This window comes from Trachurus trachurus, assembly GCF_905171665.1.
Source record: "Trachurus trachurus genome assembly, chromosome: 16".
NCBI lineage: Eukaryota > Metazoa > Chordata > Actinopteri > Carangiformes > Carangidae > Trachurus > Trachurus trachurus.
This window is the reverse complement of record NC_139902.1, coordinates 6,523,260-6,542,531: the sequence shown is the minus strand read 5'-3', so window position 1 is coordinate 6,542,531 and position 19,272 is coordinate 6,523,260. Positions and strand designations below refer to the sequence as shown.

Here is a 19,272-nt window from a genome sequence, read left to right as displayed (position 1 = left end):
ATACTTGCTCCTTCTGCAACTCATTTGCACCTCAATCGTAGGTGAGTGCGCGTGGGAGCGTTGGAAGTGCCCCCCAACCCCCAACCCACCCCCCTGTGTCGTCCTTCCCCCTGACGCATCAGTTTTAACAGGTAATAAAGCTGTAAATGCAGCGTCATTTCCCCTTTTCCCACGAGACGGAGCAGGAACCCCCGCACTGAGCGCGCGTCTTCACACGGAGGAGAAATTGAGGTGTGAAATTTCAAAGGAAGAACAGGCTGAATTTCAAATGGTTGCATGTGGAGCTTTGATCCACCGTGGCGCGTGCCTGACACCCACTTGCACGCGTGTGGATCAAAGCTCAGGATACAGGGAGACAGGCAGCCATACTGCATGTAATCAATTCATGTGATCTCCAGCTCAGTGCAAATCCATGGTTCGGTTTCCCTCTGGTCATTAAACTGCTGGGATGAAAAACATCTTTGAATGTTACATTCTACAGACACATTGTGATTGGTGGACACTTTAGTTTACTTTGGACTTTTTTTCCCCTCCTTTTTACAAGATCACTACTTTTTTCAGGTAACTTTGGAAACTGATGCGACTGTCACCGCTACATTTCAATGTGCTACTTGATGTTAAGATGAATTCATCTTTTCTGTCTTCTCTTGACACTGGATGAAAATACCACTGGATGTGAAAATGAAACAAAAGATTATTTAAATGAAAAGTCACTTTATTACATGCAACAATTTGTGCAACTGTGCACATATTCCATTTTTCTCCTTCAATAATAGCCTATCTCTAATAAACAGAGTGCAACCTGTTACAAGAGGAGACAATGTGAAAACACTGCAGTTCAGCTACAGACTGAGCAGATTCATCACATTTAACAGGTATTCATGTCTGTCAACATGTTCTATCACTGACTTGACGGTGCCATGTAACAGAAAATTTACAATTAATATCCCAACCCTCTGGTTAAAATATAATAATAATAATAATAATAATAATAATAATAACAATAATTTAGGCAAGGTTGAAAGAAAACTGGAGGGGCTGCTTGGGCTGGAACATCTCCAAGTGCTGCTGTGTATTAATTTGACCAGAAGGTAACAAATAAGTCTGTCATGTGACATCCAACAGATGCATATCGGACAATCATTAAAGGGTGAACTCCTTCCAGCTGGGCCTACTTATAATTCCTCTGTTTATCATTGGGATTAAAAGAATACACCTGATCTCAGGGCCCCTCTATGGTCTATTTAACCACCCCCATCCTCCTCCTCCTGTGGAAAGGCAGCAGAGGTTTAATTGCTTTTCTTCTGCTCTACAAGGCTGTCTGTGTGCAGTCATTGGTGTTGTTTGACCTCTCACTTCTAGCTTTCTGCTCTGTATTTGTTGAACTCACTGCAGCTTGTTCATGTCTATTAGGATTGTCACCGTTAACAACTGGCAGGCGATCTGACTGGGCTGCAGCATCTGTGGGAGGTGGAACAACTATTCTTTCTATGGGCTCATTGGCTGTTCTGTCTGTCACTATTATATAATTTGGCTCTGGCTGGTGGGCACTGGCGCGCCGCTGCAATGCATGCTGGGTGCAGGAGAAGGAACGCTGCCGGGGTGCTGGTTGGGGTGACAGGAAGTGAGGCGTGGCGGCTCTGGGGATCTCCTGATGCCTGTCGCGATCCTCGTCCTCCGAGGTGACCTCCTGCAGGGTGCTGATTGGTCGAGGGGAGCGGCCCATGACTCTCGGGGGGACCAACGCTGTTGCCGATTGATTGAGCTGTGGTCGCCAGTTCTGAGGGGCGGGGTACTGCACTCTGTTCATCGACCAGTCACTGGCAAGACAAGACAAACATCATGATATTTTATTTTAACAGAGACTGAAAAAAGTCACATGTTTTATCCAATCAAAAACAGGTAATAGCGTTGGTTTGAATGCACCACTGGAGAATAGTTGGTCAGTCAAAGTGAGTAACTACTTATGTCAAGGAATTTTCATGTAATGTAGCATCAAGTTGAAAAGCACATGTAAAATTCTGTCAGCAGTGTTTAGTTGTTAAAGGGATAGTTCAACATTTTGGCAAACTGGCTCATTGCCATAATCCCTAGCAGTAGGTTTGTTACCTTTAATTGTCGGTGCAAGCTGTTTTTAGAACGGCGGAGCAGAGCCGTAAGCTGCTTAGAGCTACGCTACAGAGGCTAATGGGATTTCTTGGTTTCTCTCATCAAACTCATCAAATACCCAATCCAACAACTCCAAAACGCTGTTGTGGACAAGTTGTGACCTGCACATTCACCACGCTATGAGATAATAACGGAACGTTACGAGACAGAGTTGTTTTCAAGGTAAATTCATGCAAAACTGGTTTTTCGGCAAGCAGTCTCTACATTTACCTCGAAAACAACTCCGTCTCGTAATGTTCCGTTATTATCTCATAGTGTGGTGAATGATGAGGGAAACCAAGAAATCCCATTAGCCTCCGTAGCGTAGCTCTGAGCAGCTCACGGCTCTGCTCCGCCGTTCTAAAAATAGCTTGCACCGACAATTAAAGGTAACGAACCTACTGCTATGACTATAGGGATTTTAAAGTTAGGGGCCACTATGCTGCTATTAAAACATATTAGTCTGTAGCCCTGTGATTATTTATAATTTTTCTGTCAATAGACTAATTGATGAATTGACCAACAGTTTAAGATGAAATTGTAAACTCCTCTGGATACATTTTGCACTGACACTCTCTTTGTATGCATTATACTGTATTTGCAGAGCCATACTTCTGTGGTGGCGGGGTCATGTCTCGATGTCCTACTATCCCAGAGAAAGAGGCACTTCTTCCGGGCAGTCCCTGCGCTCCAGCCCACGGCGAGTACATCAGAGCTCGCTCCTCCCACATTATGTCGTTGGGCGAGTCCATGGGAACCGGTCCTCTCTGGATCTGGTGAGCCAGTAGGAGCTCCAGGACCTGGTGACGCATGCCCTCTCTGGCCACGTCGATCGGTCGCCGTCCCCTTCGATCGTGCAGCTCAAGGTTGGCGCCGTGAAGGAGGAGAAGTCTGGCCGTGTCATAGCAACCGTGGAGGGCGGCGAGGAAGAGCGGCGTCTCGCCCTAACAGAGACAAAAAGATAGAGCTGAGATGTTTCAGAGATATTTAATCCATTATGTTTGATGCGAACGTTGTGGTGGCCCAGCAACGGCATGAAGAAACTTCCAGATCTTACCTTGTTGTCTTGCAGATCCACGGCGGCCCCATAGCGTATGAGGGTCCTAGTTAGGGAGAGGTGATTTACTGAGCATGCCCAGTGCAGGGCTGATCTCCCTGAGAGAGACAGTGTGAGTGGAGGTGAGGGAGAAGAGGGGAGGGAGTAAGTCAGCCAATGAACAACCATTACACAACAGAGTCGAGCCCAGGAGGTGAAGGGAGGGAGAGCGGAGGGGAGGAGATGTGAAGATGAGCCGCTTCAGCCCAGTTGACAGAGAGGTGACGGAGATGGGACATAAACACAAAAAACACAGGAGAGAGACAGACAGAAAATATAAGAGAGACAAGAGACAAGAAGCAAGAAGAAGAGGAAGAAGGATGAGCGTCAAAGTTAATATGTCCATCGACCAGAGGTTGAGCTCTACAGCACATTAACTTTGTTCTGAGTCAGAGGAGGGCAGCAGGGGATCTGGAGGAGGAGGAGGAGGAGGTCCAGATGGAGGCCATGGAGAGGAAGAGGACAGAACAGGAAGGGGAGGGACACAAAAAGAGGACGTGAGAGAGACGGGGTAAGTTACACCAGTTACTCATCCCCTCAGTGTCAGAAAATAATGGTTTTGCTCATGAGCTGTACATGTTATTTTCTCTCCAAGGTGAGCTTCACCCTGTCCATGCACAGTATTCAACTATGGCACAGGTAAAAATGAAGACATTATCCATGAGGTCAGTTCAGCCTGGAATATCTCAACTACTGCTATGAAATAATAAATAAACTGATATAATCAGAGGAGCTAAAACGAATTTCAGCCTTTTTGTTGTTGTTAGTGGCATTTCTGAAAAAAAAACTGTAATGAAAATATGGTTTGACATTCATTTCCCCCTCATGGTGAATTTTAATGAGTTTTCCTCCTCCATCATCATCATCATCATTTCAGCGTTTCAGTCTCTCTCATATTATTTTGGTTAAGGACCAAATACCTGGGAACCAAAAAAAAACTGCAAAATATTCGTCTTTCAAGGCAAGCATGCTAAAGTAACATGATAAATATAACTCCTGCAGAATATCAGTATGTTAGTCACTGTGAGCTGTAGTTAGCAGGTAGCATTTAGCTCAATAGGGCTTCACTAAGCCATTAGCTGTGCTGCAGATTAGAATTAAAAAGCATTTACAAAAGCAACCAATTCATGTCTGAGGGGGTGGAAGCAGGACTGGTCAGTCTCTGGAACTATGTAGCCAACTTGGAACTGCATGTGCACATACTTCTTTAATGCAGTTGTAGTCTCTTGTACAAACCAAAGTTTATTTTACTATAACTTCTATTTAAACTTAAAAAAGGTGAAAACAAGCACCAGGAATTTCATGCTGATAAAATCAAACTGATGTGAAGTGACTCTGACAGAGATACATTACCAGTGTGGTCAGTGTTGTTAACCGGTACTCCTGCTCGCAGCAGCTCCAACACCACTCTGTCCAGCCCGCTGCGCACGGCTCGGATCAGAACCACAGACCCATCTGGGCCGCACCACTCCGCCGACTGCAAACACAACACAGCCACAATGAATAAAGACATGATGTAATCCATACACATTTATATAATACAAATTAAAACACATCATCCATCCAAAACAGAACACGCCCTTCATAACACACACTCTTCTACAACTGGGATAAAATAGAATTCACATTGAAACAAAAGCAGCGATAGGAGGCCAGACCTGCTGAGGAGGGCTGAGCAGAGGAGGAGGCATGGCGTTTCTCTCCCATCCTCTAGGTGGAGCTACGAGAGAGCATGAACCTTTTAAGCTTTTTGGCACAAGCACAAATATTATAGTATGTATGGAATGATGTGTAGAGGTTGCATGCAGTTATTCAGGTCTAAACTGGTACCTTCCTACTGAGGTTGTTGAGTTGTTTCACAATGTCACAATGTTATGCCAAAAATGATGTGAATTTAACCTGGGGCTACAACTAATGACACCTTGATAGCACATTAATGACGGAATATTTTCTCATGAAAACATCCAAGCTGACGTCTTCAACAATCTTTAAATAGCTGCTGATTAACTTTCCTTGGATTGACAAACTGATTAATTGACTAAACTGAATTATTTTGTCAGTTATTTTGTTGTTGACAAGTTTGAACCAATGATCAAGCATGTGATCACAAATTTAATTTGTGGCACCACTACAGTAAATATGACAGTAACTCTAGATTTAAGACAAACATATTGCAGATTGTCAGAGGAATAAAACTTTAGCAGCTATGAATGAGTGAGTGAATGGGTGAATGAATGCGCTAATGACTGAAAGCCCTTACGTTGTATGGGTCTGCGGGACTGTGAGGGTCCGTTCCTGTACTGTTTTTGCTCCTGGGTCCTGTGGTCACAGATGGAGGCGTCCTCCTCTCGTCTGGAGCATCTGGCGTTGATGTCTTCCATTGAACTCTGGGTAAAGTCTGTGTCGCTTCCTATATCCTGGTCCCTTCTGAGAGGCCTGAGAACAAAAGCACCGATTTTTCATGTTGCACGTTAGGAAAGCACTGCTACGGTCCTGTCTGTGGCCATTTCCTCCTCTTTTCTTGCCTTCATGTTTTGACTCATGAGTCACCACAGAGCTCTGCTACACACCAAAACACCAGGATTTGTATTTTCTAAAATACGAGTGGTAGGTTTTCAGAAAGTTATCAATAATCACAATTCCTGAGGCGACTGGTTCAGCTGATCAATATAAAGTGGAGGGAGTTGGTCTATTGCTCACTGTTGCAGCTTGAAAGTATTATATCGATACAAATCCCTCTCCACAGCTGCTTTTATTCACCTGCTGTAGTGAAGTCGGGAAATGTGTAGCGCACAAATAGTGACATTCAGTCTGTGTAATAACTACACAGCAGGAACTCTCACTTGTTTCACAAAGAACTCCTTTTGTCTACATGACATCATTCCCCCAGCAGACAAAACATCCTCTCCAAACATCTCCTCTCACCGCATTCGGATGGCGTCCTCGCCCAGCGGCTCCCTCCTCCTCTTTTTCTCCGCTTCCTTGGCTTTCTTCTTTTTCCTCAGGCTGATCTTGTCTTTCTCTCGGCTGGTTCGGACCCGTTGTTGTTGTTCTTGGGGAGCGGCGTGCGGCGCCCAGGACTTGGCTTTGCCGCCGTTGTCGGTGACGGTCGACCGGTGTCTCACCCTGTTGTTGGCCTCGCACTCCGCGCGCCGCTGCCTCACCCTCCGCACCACCAGGAACACCACCAGGGGCAGCAACAGCAGCAGGCCGATCGCTATGGCAACCACGGCCCACAACCACATAGGTTTTGACTCTTTGAGAGAAAGAAAGAAAAAATCAAAAAAAGATTTATTTTACAACATTTTTCTGGATAAAGTAAAACTTTATTTATCCGATACCTGCCATATATAACATCCTGCACAACATCTGCACAAAGCTGCTGCAGATGTTCTATCAGTCTGTGGTTGCCAGCGTGCTCCTCTATTACATTCTTTTCTATCTATCTATCTATCTATCTATCTATCTATCTATCTATCTATCTATCTATCTATCTATCTATCTATCTATCTATCTATCTATCTATCTATCTATCTATCTATCTATCTCACACCGAGTCATATACAGTACTTTTAGTTTTTAGTTTAGTTTATTTGCACATTATATAGCCTACATAAAAACAATGAAAATAATGAAATTAAACATTGCGCAGGAGAGGTGGAAGATGAAAAAAAGGCTCGTGAAAATACCCTCCCTATGTAAAAACAACAGTGTTGGTCAAAAAAAGATGAACACAGAAATTCATAAAATTACTGTAAAAATAAGAGAGAAAAAAAAGCAATTTACATACAAAATGAAAGATAAAGATTGACAGATCCAGACCTGCTACAAATCTTTGCTAAAGAATGATTTTTTCAGTTGTTTTTTGAACAAAGCCATATACTTACACTATATATATGGAGAGAATTTTGTTCCTTTATTACAGTAATATCTCCATATATATACATATACTTATTGTGTTTTAAATAATGTGACTCTTAAAGTTTACAGATTCAACTTAATTTTACTTGTTTCTGTTTCTGTTTTGACCACATGTCGTTGCTTTGGTTTGTGTGAACCCGTCTGTGCTGCAGCGACTACACACTGGAAACGGAAAGGTGTTCTTCACTGTTTTGTTTGGATGACTTTCTAAGCTGTGTGTGCGTGTGTCACTCACAGGACATGCGAGCCTACCTTTGACTACCTCTTTCACCGTTTCCTCCCCTCCGCTTGTTATTTCCTTTTGGACACCCACGGCAGCGATGATGGCCTCCAGCTCTGGGAGGGCGGGGAACGAGGACGGCTTCAGCGATCTCACGGCGCGGAGGAAACTGGCAGCCTCGGTGGCAGAGGGGAAACAGGTAGAGGGCAAACGGGAGCACGGCCTGTTGTCCACTCGGAGGAAAAGGAGGGAGCTGGGAGAGAGAAAGAGAGAGATAGAGGAAGGAAACAGCAGGGAAGAGCAAGTACGTCATTTTGGAGGCACGTTTGTTGATTTAAAGTTTCACTTTCTGCACAAATGTAATTAGCCCATAATAGGGTTCCCAATTACGTAAGATGATTTTCTAATGCTGGAAGGAAGCCTGTTGACTGTAGGATGACAGACTGAAGTTATCTTTTTAGCAGCACCTTGAAAACCTTGTGAAAATTCTCAGACTTGGTTTAGTTTTTTTTTTTTTTTTTGAGGCTGTAAATGAATGTTGATATTTGTGACCAAATTAAAACCAGTAATTCATCATTTATGCTCCATATTCCTAAATTAGCCGGCTGTCCATCTCAATCACTGGTATATTTTGATTTATGTCATCAATCATCACATTTATGTTGGTGTTTGTATGTCTGACTGTTTTTGGAGCCCAATCTAATGACGATTTTCTATCCCTGCGATAGACAATAAAGTTTTTTGAATTGAATTGAATTGAATTGAATATCTGCAGGCTGTAATTATTACCTCACATCACAAGAACCTAAAACACCATAAAATCTAACGTAACTGCATCGTTAAAAGTCTTTTTGCCATCTCTATTTTTGTTGTATCTGTTATATGACTTTGTATTGTTTTGTGTGAATGAAGTGCCACGTTGGCTGCAAAGTCTGCATAAATAAACCACGCCTCATCATAACTCCAGCAGCATTCCTCTCAGCACCCACCCGTTGGAGTCGGCCGGCGCTGCCTGAGCCAGCAGGTCGGTGAGCTGCTCGGGGTTATAGTCGAACAGGTTTGCATTGGTGGCGAGGGGGGCGGAGCCTCTCAGCTTGAGCGAGGTCTGGAGGATGATGCTGAGGGCCCAGAGCAGGGAGCTGTTGGAGAAGCTGCCGCGCTGCGTTGGGGTGTTGGTGTGAAGGACCAGGGTGCCTTTAGCCCACACGGGGCTCTGGTGGGTGAAGCAGTCGCTGCCGTCCCATCCGCAGGGGGCGCTGTCGCATCCCTGCTCGCAGTGGGAGTTGGCGTAGTGGTCGCGGCAGTACTGGATGTGGCCCGGACTGAGAGCAGTGATGAGGAGGGATGGATCAAACAGAAAGAGACAGGATTATTAGACTAAATAACACTGACTTAAGGTCAACTGACTAGCTTTCCTTCCCCTTAGAGCTTTAAGCGAAGAACATGATGTATGCTAATTGGCTTATACATGCTCTATCACATGACTCTCCAAACTTGCCCTTCAACCTCTGTTTATCTAGACCAGGGGTGTCAAATGTGCAACCCACCCAACTGACCCACCAGAGGGTCCAATTTGGCCACGGGATGAATTTGCCAAGTGTGAAAATTACATAGAAGACAGAAGCGGAATAATATTGTTGAAATTTTTCTCAAGAAATTTCACTTTTCATAATGTTTTGGAAAAGGATAGTTCATCAACTGTAAACATCTTAAAGGCACTACGAGGACCTTCGGAAAGTGGAAGTGTTTTCACATGAGCCTCTGTGCGCAACAGTGAAATTCTTGGACCGGCGCAAGACAGACGAAAGCAAAAGCATTCATCACCAAGAATGTTTTCATTAATCAAGAACGAAAGTCGGAGGTTCAAAGACGATCAGATACCGTCGTAGTTCCGACCATAAATGATGCCAACTAGCAATCCGACGGCGGGAAACCAGGAAACCAGGAAATGCTGGGCGAGTCGACCACTAAATAATAATATCAAAATAACTATGAAGACAAAACTATATATTTATCGGAAATGGACCCATTAACAAGTGTGGGTAACATAGATTCATCCACATTAATATGAGACTCTTCTCGGGGTCTCTTTAATAATGTACTTGTATTTCTTTGCAATAAAACAAAGGGAAACATTTAGAGTTCTTGTTATCTATAGGTTATTATGCTATTATTTTACTGGTCTGACCCACTTGAGATTATATTACACTGTGACACCCCTGATCTAGACAGTGATAGTTAAAGCAAAGAACTTTCATTTTGTGTTGATTTTGGCGACCCCTGTGGACAAAAGCGGTGGGTTTCTCTTTGCGAATCCTGTCCTAGTATCAGAAAATATAGCGATGAAAATGTATTGAGCTCGGCTTTTACTGGCTAGTGTAGCAACAACTCTGTCCGTCTCCGTCTCCTCCGGTCTGAGTACTGTAAATCATTTTGTCCGGTGGACCGAAAAGACTTTTGGATATCCAGTTAAAAGTTCTTTGTAGATGCTGTAACACTGTTATTTTTGGCATAAACCAACATAATTCACAAGGACAACCACGACCGGCCTCAAGAAAATGAAAGGAAGGTGTTTTACTGGCAGTGGCCCTTGTCCTTCACGCAGTCGAAGCCGTCTCTGAGACACCCAGGCTCCATACATGCTCTGTCACAGGTCCCGTCCGCAAACTTCTCCTTACACTTTCTGCTGTTGGAGCACAGAGCCCACGCGTCACTAGAGGTAGCTGTGGAGACAAAAAAAAAGTGAAAATATAATTCACCTGAATTGTGGCCTTTGTAAAGTGTTGTTGTTGTTGTATTGAGTCTAATCTGGAGCCTGCTGTGCTCTGTGTCCGAGGAATGTCTCCTTTTCATGCTCCTTGAATGTGACATTATACAGTAATCAAACCGACCACGCAAACTGTTTTCACTGTACGTTTTATCGCAGGAGCAGCTCACCCACATATTCAAAACCGCTCATTGTTTCAGACCATTAGCAACTATTCATAACAATGCAGGTCAAGCCATGAAAGGTGGGTCCTGATACGGGCCGTTAACGGGAACAGGAAATGGGGGCTGACATAAACAGGAAGTTTCCAGGAGAAGCGAATAGCAACAGGAAATGGAGTGGGCCGGGGACTTGATAAAGGTCGAAGGTCGTCGCCATGGCGATGAGGAATGTGATGGAGTCGGACAATGGGGTTTGGCAGGTGTGTGTGGGACCATAAAATAAGGGCAGAAAAAAAGCATGGACAATAGAGCTGAAATTAGACTTGTTAAGTGTTTTATACTTTTGTTTCACTTGATCAGCAAAGAGGGACTTCCTGCAGCAGAGGGAATAAAAGTTTTATATAAATGTTCATAATTTAAATGGAAGAAGCTCGCTCAGTAGACATTTTTAAATCAAGAAGACCCACCTTTCTTTACTATCTATTATCATCATCACTTGTTCTTTTCTCTACTGTTGGCGCTTTAAACATGTCTGTCTAATATCTGCACACACATATACAGTATATATATATGTGTGTGTGTGTGTGTGTGTGTGTATATATACGTATATATATATATATATTTTTTTTTTTTTGTCATGTTATTCCTGGTACGTCTGCCTCATGCACAATTTTTATTGTAAATTGTAACATCATGTTGCATGATGCGTGATTCTACAATTTAAATAAAGATTGATTGAAATATCCAACTCTGTCTATAAGGGAGCTAAACTATTAACATAGATGAAATAAAGATTTTCCACTTTTTCTTTACTTTCACAAAAAATATTAAAAAAGGCATGTTCTAATGAGAAAAATGTTTTTCTATTAAAAAATAATCAAATATAATATATGGGGGAACAAGAAGTTCATTATTCAGTATACTGTATGCCTATTCAATGTATACACAGGGCTTCAGTGTGAACGTACATATTCATATTACATGTTAACCAGATAGGAACAAGTTATCTTGAAAACTCCTTGAAAATCATCTTTTAATTTAAACTTTTTGCATGGTGGTGGTATCTCGGTGTTTGGCTACACATCAGACAGAAGATGTGTTTTATGTGTGTGAAAGACAAACAGATGTGTAGAGAGGAGAGTGGCTAACTCACCTCGACATGTCCAGCTCAGTCCCAGCAGGAGAAACATGTTGAGAGCCAACATCTTCAGGCTGTTGTGATCTGCAGCCGGGGGCCTTTTTCCTCTCTCCCTGCTCCTGGATCAGTCCAGTCCAGTCCAGTCCAGCTGTTTGGTAAACCCTGCCTCTGACCCGCAGGAGCTCCCACGCTGCTGTCAACCTGACCACCGTGGCCCTGTGGTGCAGCCACTGCCCTGCTGCGCACAATGAACAGTTAACTCCCGAGTCAAGTCGCCCAATTCCATCACCGTCGTCACCGTCGGCGACACCTTCTAACACCACCCAGCCCACTTTGTTCACTTTTTTTTCTTTTTTCTTTTTCAGAGGCCAGCGGATATCTGGACAACTTCCTGCCACTGTGTGGAGAAGAATAGGAGGGCGAAGACCGTATGTGCATGTGTTGGTGTGTGTGTGTGTATATGTGAGACTTACAGCGGCTCAGCTTGTAGAAAAAAAACAAAAAAAAAACACATTATGGGGTGTCTGAGCTGGGGAACCGTTATTCTGTAGTGTGTGACGGCACGGCATCATTTGAATTCTATTCAGAAGTGCATTCACACATGGCTTTGTCCTCCTGCTGAGTCCAAAGACTTGACTGTGGACACTGTGTGTTGTGTGACACGACTCTGTAAAGTGCTTTTCTTATTTAAGTTACAGAAGAAATAAATAAAACATCTTGGGACCAACTGGCTCCTTTGCTGATTTTTGCTGTCGGTCCTTTCAGACACTTTTACATATAGTGAAATTTCATACAGCAGATTCTCACATTGTTTTAGTGAATTTCAGATTGTGAAGAACAACTTGGAAACACAAAGTACATGTAGTGCTTAAATAATCCCTCAATTATTCAGTTGCATAAAGACAGCTGGATTCAGACAGTGTGAGATTGGAAGACATAACCAGTGTCTCTGCTTGAGAGGATAAAATCAAGATCATCAAACAGTCGTTTTCTTTTTCTTCTGTCCTACTGGTTAGCAGCTTTCTCCAGCTGTAACCCTGGAGCTCCTCTGTCCATGCAGTATTCCTCCCAGAGTTCATTGAACAAGTTTCCAGAGGCACCGAAAGTGCAACTTTGATCCTTTTTGGGGTCAAACAATCCCAGATCCATCTTTTTGAACACAGCGCAGAAAACCTGCCGAGAAAGTGCCGAGGTCTTCCTCTCCAAGCAGTGGTTGTAGTAGTGCCTGTACACGTCGGACATGTTGGAGAAGACCGGCTCCAGGTACAGCTTGGAGATGGACGTCCCGCAGCAGTAAGAAGGCACTTTAGGTAAACTGTCCAGGAACTCCTTGAGGACGACATGTTCTGAGGCTTTACGAGACTTCCTCTGCGTTTGCTTCTTGGCGTTTTCCCCCGAGTCGCTCTGCTGGGATGCGTGCTGCGCCCAGTTCAGCACCGACCACTCTCCGACCCCCAGGGTGGACAGAAACATCTTTTTGCAAACTTGCTTCCTGTCGCCGTCGGCTATCAGGTGGTACCGCATCGAGACCGACCTCCTCGACTGAGTCCACGGCGCCCGGGTTCTTTCCACCGGGTCGCAGTCCACCAGTCCGGCCACGTACATCCTTCTCTGAGTCCAGTTCATGCGCTGCCAGAAACCGGTAAAGAGGTCGCTCCTCGTTTCCTCGCCGAAGTCGGCACAGAAGCGGTTGGAGGCTCTTTTGCAAGCACTGGACGTGCATCCCGGTCCCATCGCCCTCTGAGCTTTAGTCACGGGCAGTCCGTCTTTCTTTCGTTTGCTGATGTAAGGTTTTCCCTCCATTCTGAGTTGCTTCTGTTGGTTCTGTTTCCACGTCAGGGGCTTGGCAACTCGAGACTTCTTCCTGACGGACCCCTCTGGTTCTGGTGCCCTGTTTTTGTCTGTGGCGTTTACTTGTTCTGCTAAAAAACAGATAAATAACATTAACATTATAGCCCCACTAATACTGGATTTTTTTTTAGGTCAGTAGTGATATTGATTTGAGGGGATAAAATATCCAACAGCCACACAGAGAATAAAAAGTAATTAAAAAAACAAACAAAAAAAACAATCAATCTCAATATGGATTCCAGTGACAATGAAGAATTGAACAATCAACAGGTCAGTGATCTCTGGTGAACAAACTATGTAATGGTGACACTGTTGAATTAACGCGGCTCTAATTTGACATTTCTGTGCTGGAATGTCTTGTTACTTGACATCAGTCTGGCAGATTTATTGGTCTGGCTCTAATTAGAAAGCACGGAGCATTACTGCGGTACATTTATGTAGAACAATATGACCCTGTGCTTCTACGTGACCTTAGCAGACTGATGATGCAAGTACAAACACTGCTGTCTCATTAATGACTGTGAAAAAATGACTGTTACAATTCCACAGAGCCATAGGCTGCATGTTGAAATTGCTTGTTTTGTCCAACCAGCAGGTACAGTATTAAAGAGGAACTATGCAGGATTTTCACCTTAACTATGCTACATTTTTACCTTAATTAAACATCTTCGGAGTAATTGTGATGGTGAAATAAATGACTTGTAGAGGAGAATGGTTGCTTGGTTGTAAACAAATGCACATGGCCGAGCGGGAGGGTTAGCAAAACAGCGGAAAAGCGACCGGACTTGCATAGTTCCCCTTTAAGTTAATGGTCGTTCAATTAACAGTGAAAGAAAACAGAGCAAAGCATTCCAGGAGGTAGAACCATGGTGTACTTGGCAGTGTGCCTTCAGTGATCAATGACAGTGTATAATCTGTTAACAACAAAAGTGTTGTGTTGAAGGGTTGATCGATAAACCAGGTAATTGATTCCGTCCAAAATTTAGAGAGCAGCTGAAAAAGAGTAAAGAAAAGACCCCACTCACCCTGATTGACTTCCACAGTGTGAGTGACTGCAGAGCGAGGAGGACTCAGCTGTGGGCACTGAGCACCAGCCTGCCTCTTCTCCAATTTGTTTTCAATTGATTCGCTCCTTTTTGTTGCTCCTCCCTGCACCCAGCTGATCACAGACCACTCTCCTATCCCCAGAGTGGACAGAAACATGTTTTTACACACTTGTTTCCTTTTGCCCTCCACCACCAGGTGATAACGGAGCGAAATCGATCTTCTCGACCGCGACCCCACGGCTCGAGATCTCTCCACGGGGTCGCGGTCGACCTGTCCTGCTACGTACAGTTTCCTCTGAGTCCAGTTCATGTGCTGCCAGAACTCCTCGAACACCGTCTTCCTGGCTTCTTCGTTGATTTCGCTGCAGAGCCGGTTTGAGGCCTTTCTGCATGCGTTCGAGGTGCACCTTGGTCCCATTGTTCTCGGCTGTTTTGCCACAATCTCGCCATCTCTTTTTCTTTTGCTTGCATATGCTTTCCCCTCCATCCTCAGCTGTTTCTGCTTGTTTTGTTTCCATTTTGCTGGATCAGCGATTTTGGCTTTAGGTGTTTTTCTGGAGGCCCCTGCCTTATCCAAATGAGTGCTTCCATTTTTAACAGCTGTATTAAGAAATGCTGTAAGAAAGCAACAACACACACAAAAACAAACGAACATCTGGATTGAGGATTGGTTTGAAGTACAACATGAAGTACAAAAACTGTGCCAAAGATAATATTTTTCATTCATCAAACACAACATTTCCAAATGACTAACTTAGTTAGTTTTATATAAGATTTAAAAATTATGACAGAATATCTATATCCATATTATTATTAGATTGATTATTGACTTGTAGTTACATATATGGGGAAAAAAAGGTTAAGGAACTATGCACATTTACCTTAAACACTGTACTTGCAAGTATTAAACTATACTTGAGTATTTTTATTTAGTGTTCATTTTCTGTTACAGTTTCAGACATGCCACCTGACAGACCAATTTTCAGACCAACCCTCCTCAAATTTGGGTGTAGCTGTTAAATCCAGCCATCAGGTTAGACAACACTTCACCACACTGTTACTTACTCGTGTCGCTGCCCAGAGGCAGCGGGCTCTGTAAAGGAAGCTGGGGAACCATCTGTTGCTCTGCTGTTATCACTGCGTAGGACCTTTTCTTGGACGGTCCATCTTTATCCACATCAGATTTCCTGCTCCCATCAGATGTTTGTACATGATCTGGACAGAACAGCACACGTTCACTGTGTTAATATGGCTGGATTACATTGGGATTTAAACTTTGTGATTGGGCCCTTCCAGACCTCCACTGTACAGTGGATGATGACAACTTTACCATTTTCTCTGGTACACAGATATCAAGAATGTTTCAAAATTCTGTCACTAACTTATGGGGTTTTGACTTGATGATGATTGATGGATATTTTCACTATATTCTTATATTTTACACACACAACATTTTAGACATTCAACAATCACTTGATTGATAATGTATTTTTATTCATGATGAAAATAACAGTTGGTTGCAGCCGCTACTAAGATGGAGTGATGAGCTCTGAGCTCTTACCCACCTGGTGGCATGTGGTGCAGCCCCAGAGTCTCAGAGACTGTGGGTCTGTGAACAGGGGGGTCATTGGTGGCTTTGGGATGGAGACCAATATCCTCCATTGCTGCAATGGCTAAACATAAGAAACAGCTTGTTGGAGCCTTGTGCATCAAGTAAAACTCTAGCATGTGTAGCTACTAGACTCAGTGATTAGCATTCAGACTGTTTGTCCGTTTAGCCTCAGCAGTTTAGGTTCTTGCAGATTTAACGCTGCTTCAAACCCACATTATAAATCATTAACAAGAGCCAAACAATGGTGATTTCACTGTGTCTAGACCAGGTTAAGCATGACAACCTCACATGTTCAAACCTGGATGTGACTGAAAAGTAGAGCCCTGTAACTGTTTATAACACAGTATCAGCTTTGCACAACCAAAAACCTGCACTGCACTTTGACAAACTGATCCGGATTATTAAGGAGAGTGTACAAGACTAATACAACATTATTTGACAAATCAGTGTTTTTTTTTTATTTTTATGTAGAAATAATCTGAAGTGGTCTTTATGTACAACAGGGCTGTGAAATTGTTTTTCATTCAATTCAATATCTTTATTGTCCACAATGTTTTCAAAGCTGGAACAAAACTGTGACAGTCTAAAACTGTGTTTTAAGCCAAATTTAGTTTCTCTAACACCCCCTATTTGTTGTATGCATTTTTATTACATTTTATATAGCTATTTTATTATGTAGGTTGTTCTTTGTATTGTTATTGTCACTGTGTATAATGCTGCTGCCCTGTAATTTCCCAGTTTGTGATCAATAAAGTCTATGTATGTAAGATATCTATCTATCTATCTATCTATCTATCTATCTATCTATCTATCTATCTATGCTAGATTTACAAATAGCTAAAACAAGTGGGTATTTTTGTTTTTTGTTTTGTTATGTGTTTAACCGATCTGGCGGTAAAAGATGGTGAGACTGGCTATATTTCTTGGTTTCACACATCTGACAGTAGACAAACCGTTTAGAGAATTGAACTAAACCTTGACCGCAGCAGTGACTGAAAACGGAGAATAATTAGGCTACGTTTCCCTTCACTGGAGACACGTTAGCTGACGTTTAGCTAACTTCAGCATCGTTAGCTCCTTCAGCTGATTCAAAGCGCAGCCCATCCTCTCGTTGCTCTAGTGTCAACAAACCCATGTGTGGAAACCTCCAGCTGTTCCTGTAGCTGACAGAGGGAGGGAGGCGTTGCTGGGCCTGACATCCACGGAGCAGCAGGTAAAGTCAGGAAGCTTCATGCACCGTTATCACTACACTGTTAACTTAGCCGTTAGTGGCCGATGCCCCGTTTCGCGTCATGCATGCACTCTGAACGACGGTCAACACTTATTGACTCATGATGACACATACTGATAGACGGTGTTTGCTTACATAGTGTTATACATCTGAACACGTCTCGTAGACCCGTCGGTTCCATCCAGATCAGATCACACGTCCCCCCGCTGCCGGTGGGTTAGTCCATCACGACCCGGACGGTGAAGCCCGAGCATGTGTCAGCTCTGTTTACTGCCCAGCTCTGCTCATTTTGCTCAGTTTCAGGAGTGTTGGATGATGTGAGCGGACCACCACAGAGAGCTGCCATGTCTGCGCATGCGCACTGCCACTGGCCTCGAAGGTAGACAGCTTTTACAGTCTATGGTAGACAGGCGCGCGACTGTAAGGACACTCATTCAGAAATAAATGAATGAATTAATGCGTGAATAAATAGGCTACATAGCTGTTATTGCAGGAATCCGAATTGTTAAAATACCCCAATACTAAGTTATATGTGTTCAAAATCCCACTTACTTAAAAATACAGAAGTATTGTTAGCAAGATATGCTATAGTGGCCATGTAAAGTATTTAAGTAGTCTGCTGACTGACTCATATATCATATAGTTTCTATACATTAGGTTAAAGCATTTCTGGTAGAAAAGTCCTGATCAGTATATTGTTTGGTCTAGTTCACTTTAAACATGTCAAGTCTTAAAATACTGTATTATGACTTGTAAGCTCTAATTATATACTATAAACTGACATCAGGTCGCCTGGATTTCCCAAAGAAATAGGACATGACCTCAGAGTCCTCAATAACAGGCCTACTTTGTAAGTCAAAGGGGATTTTTTTGTCCACTCACTGAATACTTTTACTTTTGATTCTTAGTACATTTTGCCAGTAACATCTGTCCTTTCACAATATTTATTCTGCAAAACCTTTACCACTGATTGAGTGTTTTGACAGTGTTGTAGGCCTAGTGCAATACTTTGCCCAGAGTATTTATAATAACACTTGATCATTACTGAGAGATAAGAAACATTTCAATGCTGTAGTCAGCTGAGGATGAACTCAAATATAAGCTGTTGTTTAAATAAAAATGGAAATAAGAATTGTACTATAAACCTTGTCATGTGTTTGGATGTAAAATGTTAAATGTGAGTGTCAAATACAGAACAGTAGCATAAGATGGAAACAAATAAGCGCAAGCAGTTCAAAGTGTAAGTCCTCTCATTTAATTATTGAAAATATTTTTTCACAACAGACTGCATTGGGGTTTCAAAGAATGCAGGAAACAGTGATATATAGTGGCTTGCTGAGAGGCTGCTTAAAATAGTAGAGACTTAACAACTTTGCTCATCCTATTCTTCTAACATGAAAGCGGAGGAAAGGAAGGAAGCTATTAGGGAGTTCAAAGATTCTGCTGGGGGTGTCAGTCTCTAACTCAAGGCCAGATCACCAGCCAAGCAAAGCTGGCATACCAATGGCAACTATGGCTACATTACTGATGAATGTTTCAATTATTTCATTGTCATAATATATATAGCCTGCTGTACATATATTTAAAAACATATAGGTAACATGGTCAAATTACTGTGTAATTGCATACTTTAACAAAACTACTTGCTACATGCTGTGTGAGCTCTACTTGGCAGATGGGAGCTGGTGGTAATGGTGGTGTAAATAGAATCTAAACAGCAGACATTTGCCCTGACAGGCTAACCTAACAGGTTAACCCTGCTGTGCTCCAAAGGCATTTGTTTTAAATTCCCTGTCTGCATATGCAAAACAGTACCCCATGCTACATTATGAGTTAGGTCTATAGGTCAGGGGTGTCAAACATATAGCCCACAGGCCAAAGGACAGGCACTGCTAGAGGATCCAATCCGGCCTATGGGATGAATTTGCCAAGTGTCAAAATGACATAGATACGGAAGCCGAGAACGGCCACGTCCATAATATTTTTTTTATTATCGTTTTCTCGTGATAACGACTTATTATTTCGTTATCTCGAGATAACAAAGACCGTTTTCTCGTGATAACGAAATAATCATAGAATGT

General features: G+C 42.9%; 2 protein-coding genes across 6 annotated transcripts; both read right to left on the bottom strand.

Moving 5' to 3' along the window:
* Positions 1-694: 694 nt before the first annotated feature.
* Positions 695-12,308, bottom strand: notchl (notch receptor, like). The gene is made up of 11 exons (XM_083990147.1): positions 11,467-12,308; positions 9,964-10,108; positions 8,375-8,707; positions 7,418-7,638; positions 6,170-6,500; positions 5,505-5,680; positions 4,903-4,964; positions 4,598-4,721; positions 3,206-3,303; positions 2,761-3,092; positions 695-1,820 (listed from the first exon to the last, which is right to left on the bottom strand). The coding sequence occupies exons 1-11, from the start codon at positions 11,516-11,518 to the stop codon at positions 1,310-1,312; spliced, it is 2,385 nt and encodes a 794-aa protein (XP_083846273.1). The 5' UTR covers positions 11,519-12,308; the 3' UTR covers positions 695-1,309.
* Positions 12,309-17,553, bottom strand: LOC310999634 (uncharacterized protein). 5 transcript variants are annotated; one of them, XM_083990148.1, is made up of 5 exons: positions 17,327-17,553; positions 15,914-16,021; positions 15,414-15,563; positions 14,328-14,948; positions 12,309-13,373 (listed from the first exon to the last, which is right to left on the bottom strand). In XM_083990148.1, the coding sequence occupies exons 1-5, from the start codon at positions 17,370-17,372 to the stop codon at positions 12,457-12,459; spliced, it is 1,842 nt and encodes a 613-aa protein (XP_083846274.1). In that variant the 5' UTR covers positions 17,373-17,553; the 3' UTR covers positions 12,309-12,456. The 5 variants fall into 5 exon arrangements, with proteins under 5 accessions (XP_083846274.1, XP_083846275.1, XP_083846276.1 ...); XM_083990149.1 differs by having other exon boundaries at positions 12,309-13,370; XM_083990150.1 differs by lacking the exon at positions 17,327-17,553 and adding an exon at positions 17,092-17,157.
* Between the last annotated feature and the right edge of the window lie 1,719 nt (positions 17,554-19,272).

Bases quoted from the DNA above. Each gene is read 5' to 3' on its own strand.
- LOC310999634 (XM_083990148.1), bottom strand. From the start codon at position 17,372: ATGGAACCGACGGGTCTACGAGACGTGTTCAGATGTATAACACTAT. The intron at 16,022-17,326 runs GTAAGCAAACAC...TCTTATGTTTAG, and splicing joins GTTCAGATGTATAACACTAT to CCATTGCAGCAATGGAGGAT. The intron at 15,564-15,913 runs GTGGGTAAGAGC...TGTTCTGTCCAG, and splicing joins GCTGCACCACATGCCACCAG to ATCATGTACAAACATCTGAT.
- notchl (XM_083990147.1), bottom strand. From the start codon at position 11,518: ATGTTGGCTCTCAACATGTTTCTCCTGCTGGGACTGAGCTGGACATGT. The intron at 6,501-7,417 runs GTAGGCTCGCAT...TTTCTCTCAAAG, and splicing joins GGTGAAAGAGGTAGTCAAAG to AGTCAAAACCTATGTGGTTG. The intron at 3,304-4,597 runs GTAATGTATCTC...TGTCTCTCTCAG, and splicing joins TAACAACACTGACCACACTG to GGAGATCAGCCCTGCACTGG.